General features: G+C 53.7%; 1 protein-coding gene across 1 annotated transcript in view; it reads right to left on the minus strand.

Annotated features, from left to right (window-relative positions):
* Positions 1–2,148, minus strand: part of LOC141735875 (guanine nucleotide-binding protein G(q) subunit alpha-like) — a 137,262-nt gene extending 135,114 nt beyond the window's left edge. The window contains exon 1 of the mRNA XM_074569280.1: positions 986–2,148. Coding sequence (XP_074425381.1) covers positions 986–1,121 — 136 coding nt within the window. The 5' untranslated portion in view covers positions 1,122–2,148. The remainder of the gene's footprint in view (positions 1–985) is intronic.
* Between the last annotated feature and the right edge of the window lie 3,852 nt (positions 2,149–6,000).

A 6,000-nucleotide genomic window follows, 5' to 3' on the forward strand; every position in this document is an offset into this window, starting at 1 on the left:
CTTGGAACCTCCCTGCTCATCCACACACCAGACAGTGGTGCAGACATATTTCAAGGCCTGTGAGTCCCAGGCAGAAGCCGTATTACCACGGTAGCTACACGACATAGTAGACAGAGCACGCTGGATACAGAGAGACGTATTTTAATTCAAAAGGCTTATTTTATCCCAAGCCGAATTTCTGTTAAGATAAACACTGCCTCTGCATACTTGTGGCTCCAAAATAACAACCTGTTTTAACTAAGGAGGAACGATAGAATAGATTTTATTTCCTGACCAGTGGGTGGATTCCAAAGGCATTAAAGATCCTGTCATCCTCCTGCATACTTCAGGCTACTCCTCAGATTCGCATGTGCATCTGGGGCTCTACGGCTCCCTTTTCTTTCCAAAAAAACCGGTCTACGGTCTCAGCATAAGCCCCTTATCCCGGTTTACCTCATTAACTAAAAATCACAACGAAAAATGCAACGAGCGAGCCAAGAGCCTTCCCGAGGCGCACGGAACAATGCAGATATTAAACCCGCCGCCATCCATCCGCACAGCAACTCCCCCTGCGAGTCCCTTCCTTAATCCGCTTCCTCGCCGTCCTTCTCCCCCACACACCGACGACGACATCTGCCCCCCCCCCAACCCCCTCCTCCCCTCACTCACCCGCCATCCTTCCCCCTCTCCATTTTGGAAGGCCGTTTCCCCCCCGCCCCCGTCTCCACACGCAGTCCGCCCGGCAGGACCCGCCGCCGCCGGGCACACGCACACCCCGCCGCGGCGCGGGCACGGCCGGCGGCTCCCCTGCCCGGCGTGGAGGGGGGCCCAGCCGGCCCCGCCGCCGCCCCGGCCTCCGCGGAGGCGGAGGGAGCCCGGGGCAGCGGCGATGGAGGCTAGGCTGCAGCCCCGGCGGCACCTGGGGCGTGCGTGCCCGGCGGCGGCCCGACGCGAGGCGGCCGGGCCGGGGCGGGCGGCGGCAGCCGGCACTCGGTCGGTCACTCACCCAGCAGCAGCAGCTTCAGCTCCCGGCGGGCGTCCCGCTTGTCCCGGCGCAGCTGCCGCTCGATCTCGTCGTTGATCCGCCGGGCTTCCTTGGCTTCCTCGCTCAGGCAGCACGCCATGATGGACTCCAGAGTCATTCTTCCTAACCGGTTCAGACACAACCCCCACCCCCCCTAAAATCGCGCGCACACACACACGCCCCGCACCCCGCGCACACGCACCCCGCCGCCGCCGCACCGGCCCCGGGGGGCACAGGCGCTTCTCTGCCCGGGAGCCCCACCAGGGCGAGCGCAGGCAGCCGCCTCGATGCCACACAGGGGCGAGGAGGGGGTGGGGGGAAAAAAAAGAAAAAGAAGAAAAAAAAAGAAGAAAAAAAAGAGGCAGGGCCGCTGGCGGCGCGGATCCCCGCTCCCTGCTGCCGACACCCGCCAACTCCTCCTCTCCTCTAAATCACGCACCAAACAACATGGAAACATCCACCGCGGCGGCAGCGGCGCTACCCAGCCGAGCCGAGCCGAGCCGCTCGCCACCACCGCCCCTCACCCTGCTGCTCCCCTTCCCTCGCCGCCGCCCGCAGCCTACGCGGTCCCCGAGTGTCCCTGGCGGACGACACCCCCACCGCCCTCCGACACGACCACCCCACCCCCTGTCGAAACGCTAATGCCCGCTAATCCCTCCCCCCACGGCCGCGCACACACACATTTCCCCGCCGCTCCGGATCGGCAGCCCGACTCCTGCGGGCGGGCGAGCACCCGCTGCTGCCCGGCCACCTCGGCGCGCTCCCGGCGGGAAGTGCTTCCTCACGGCCGGCCGAGCCACCCTCCCTCCCGGCGCGGCGGCCGCTCACCCCTCTGTGCGGGAGAGCCGCTGCCGAAGCCCTGCCGCGGCTCGCCCCGGCCCTGCCAGTAAGGACGAGAGAGGGGGCGGGCGGCAGGGAGCCGCCAAGGAGGAAGAGGAGGCAGGGAAGCGGGCAGGGGCCGGGCTCGCCCGGCTTTTCAATGGCTCGGCTCCGCGGGCGTGGTGAGGCAGAAATATGGCGGACCGTCTCTCCCGCTCTACCCCCCGCGCTGCCGCACGGCGGGGGCGAGCGGCCTGGGGGAGCCGGTCCACCCACCCACACACATACACACCCCCCGGCGATGCTGACCCCGGCGCCCCTAGTCGGGTCCCGCGCCCCACGGCCGCCCCCGCCCGCCCTTCGGCGGAGGGGAGGGGAGGTGGGGGGAGAAGGAGCGGGCGGTTTCCTCACACCAAATGGCCGCGGGGAAGGCGGCAGGCTGCGGTGCGACCTGCAGGGCAGCGCCTTCCCCAGCGGCAGGCCCTGAGGGCTGTTTCGCCTTCTCCGTTTTTAGCGGGGGTGGGAGACGTTTTTATCCCGTGCCCGTCCCAGCGGGGGTGAGTTGGGCTGGCAGGGACGGGGGGGGGAATGTGGCAACTGAAAGGAGGGGAGGGAAAGGGAAGGGAGAGGCGCCTTCTCCGCGTTGGGACGGAACGTTCGTAACCGCCAAGGCCCACACCGCCGGGCAGGGGTGAGGTTCGACGCCCGCGGCCGCCACGCTCCGCCTGGGCGGCTCTGCCGTGGGCAGGGGGCGCCGGGGGGCGGGGGGACGCTGCCCCGCCCCACGGAAGGCAGCCCGTGTCCCGCCGGCGCGGCCTGTGCCCAACCGGCGCTGGCAACTGCTGCCCCTCGCCCCGGCCACGGCCCCAGCAGCCCCCAGGGTGGTGGCCCACCGCTGGCCAGATCCGTTGACGCAGCTCCTCGTTTCTCCGGATTCATCAACTCCTCGCAGAATTGCCGCGCCTGCCCTTGGTTTGCCCGCCTCCATGTTGAACCGTTCCTGTCTGGAAATACTGCAAAGTCTGGGGGGAAGCTCGTGAAGTGGGTAGAGGGGCACATCGGTCTCCATCTTCCAGCTTCGGGTGTGATGACCTTTCCAGCACCTCTTGACGGCTATTGTGAAATTCGTGCGCCCTTTCCTAAAACTCTTCATGCGTACTGACAATATGAATTAAGTAGGGTCCGTCTGCCGTTTGGCGTAAGATTAGGAGGGGATTAAAAAATGAGAATAAAATAATCAGGAAAATAATGCAGTCAATCAATTTTTAAAGAATGATTTTTTTTTCATTACTCTGAAACAGTATTTCCACGTATTCCTATATCGTATTTTTATGTATAATGTATAAAAACCAGTTAATAGAACTTGGGATATTTTTTAAAATTATATGTATGTATTCCAGTAAATTGAGTTTTAGTCAAAATTGTGTAATCTTAGTTATTAATAAAAAACTGTATTTCATTCAAACCATCTTCTCTATTTTAAAACCTATTTTAAAACCTCTATGTATGTAGGCATATCTGTGTACTTATCTATCTGTGGTTTTGTCCCAGATTAATGCATTAATATTAAATGCAATAAAGGTTTCTAAAGATCAAGTTAAAAGGGACGGCTTATGTAAAAATGTGAATAAGTAATGAAAGGGAGGGCAAAAAAAAATCTCTTCATGAAATTAATTCTCAACATACCAGAGTTTTCTTCTAAAAGCCACGGCCCAGAAGGGTGAAGATGGGTGCGCAGTACAGGTCACAAGAGATGCTCGATGGATGTGCAACTGTTTTGTGCCTAGAACACTGGTACACGGAGTTCAAGTACGTGGCAACCATCTTCTGGCACCGTGGAGAGAAAGGGTATGAGTGGGTCGACGAATTTGCGACCTTTGGGTGAACTGTATGAAAATCCCCCCCACAAATAGAGGGCACAGCGGTTCTATTGAAAACTATATACCTCAGACAATATCGCAACATTCCCAATTAGATGAAGTCTGACTCAACTGTCTTAACCAGCCCTTCTATATGCTCAGTCTAGAAGGCATGAATACGGTGTGTACCTCAAGTGCAGAACTGTCATTTAATTTTGCATTTTTAACAAGAAAAAACACGCCAGGGACCATAAATTTAATCTGTATGTGCTGCTCCCATTGACATCATTGGATTTTAAATCTCCACTGGATAAATATCTTCAGATTTTTAATGGAAGAGCCATCTAGTCCTGAATCTGGCATCAGCAGATAGCCATTACACGCTGTTTTACCCATTTGCTTTGTGACTTAGTGGAAGTCAGAAGAACCCCCATTATGGACAATTACATGATAGTAAGCCTACGAGGAAATTTCTTTCCCGCCCTCATCTCCGTAATGGTTGGCTTTTGTTTTGAAACACGAAACATCCTTTATAAATATTTTATCCTAATAAGAACTATCAGTAAATGACGGACACCATTATTGCCCATACAGATAATTATTGTCCATAGATACTATCCATACTGTTACCTAATCCTGGGCAGATACTTCCTGATAAGCCTCCCCTGTAGTATTAATAGTCTCATATCGCTCTATCCAAGTAGCGTCCAGTGCATGGCTCTTGGCAACCCATTGCCTGTGAGACGTTTTAATGTTGCTTACTGCCACCGGAAATTAAAAGTTAAAAGTGAGACTGACAGAGGGAGCAAAATATGATATTAAACACCCTGCATCTTCAGTAGTCCTCCTCAGAAGCCAGCAAAGATTGGGAAACCACCACCCTGTTTTACCATCTCCATATTGATCTTTGCACTGATCTATCCCATTTTCATCTCTTCCTTCCATATGCCCAAAGATATTTATTGTCACTCTCCTCTGTCTCTTCTGCTTGAGGTAACGTTTTCTGTGGTGTTTTGACAGATTCCAAATAGTATCTGAACTTGGCACTCACATGACAGTAAAGCGGCAGATCACGTATAGCAACATCGCAGGATTTTCGTAGTTAGTCAGCTTCCCATCTTCGGCGATGGAATATCTGGGAAGTGCTCTTTGATTGCCACCGTGCATTAGGAAGATGTTTTCACAGTGCTATGCACAAGTACATCTCAGTCTTGTTGGTGAGTACTTACAGTTAATTTAGACGCCATCAGTATATCTGAGTAGAGCAAATTATCCTTCCAGGATGCCACCCCAATCAGGTTTGTGTTGCGGGGTTTGGTGGGTTTTTTTTAGAACAACAAACAAATTGTATCTGCTGGTTCTCTGCTGTTAAATGAATAACATCCAGTATTTGCAATTTCCTTCAACTGATAAAATCAGTTTGTTCCAGTATGTGTTGTTTTGACAAATCACCTTCTGAAAGTTTTTCAGTGTTATTTGTTTCAAAGTAAAAGCTGTCTGCCAAGGTCCTAAGGGACAGACTAATGACTAGGGAAGGATTAAATAACCTGTTTGTTCATTTGATTTATGTGATTTTTTTTAAAAAATGTGTTTCGTCTTAACGAGGTTCTTATTGATGACTTATTTCTGAAAAAGTGCAAGAATTGTTTGGTATTCTTTTGTTCCTCAAAGGCTGTCTTGATCCTGCTAATTTTTTTGATCACCATCATGTTCTGTGGAGAAGTACAATGTGTGTCGCATCACTACCGTACACCCCAGACACACTATGGCACGCTATGGCACACTATCACAAGCCTCAGCATTGTTTCATTAGTTCCTTTGCGATCTTAAGGACTAGAGACTCCTTTTTCTCTATGATTCACCTCTATTAACACCTGGTTGCAGGTGTTTGCCAAAGCTTACAGGATTCCAGTGGGAACTTTTCACCAGAGCCCCTGCCTCAGCCTCGATGGGTGGCCGTGTGACCTCCTATCCCACCCTGGCAAAGCCAGGTGGAAAGCAAAATCACGTGGAGGAGAAGCCGCCCGGAATTTGTTGCTGCACCCTATGTGCTGTTTTGTCTCTACAGAGCATTCTGAAGAAGGAAAGACGGTGCAGGTGTGTGTGTGTGTGTGCACGCGTGTGTGTACAGCGAGCGGCAGAGCTTGCTTCTGGAGGAATGTTGATCCCCCACCACAAAGCCCATTGCTTGTGCGCAGGGACACAGCTCCCTGCCCCGGCTCCAGAACCCAGAAAAAATCCTCCGTAAAATAACACCCCATGGCCTGCTCTTTCTCTCCAGACATCTGTGCTGATGAGCATTAGGTTGGGCTTGGGGAT

Source organism: Larus michahellis, chromosome Z, assembly GCF_964199755.1.
Source record: "Larus michahellis chromosome Z, bLarMic1.1, whole genome shotgun sequence".
NCBI classification, from domain to species: Eukaryota; Metazoa; Chordata; class Aves; order Charadriiformes; family Laridae; genus Larus; species Larus michahellis.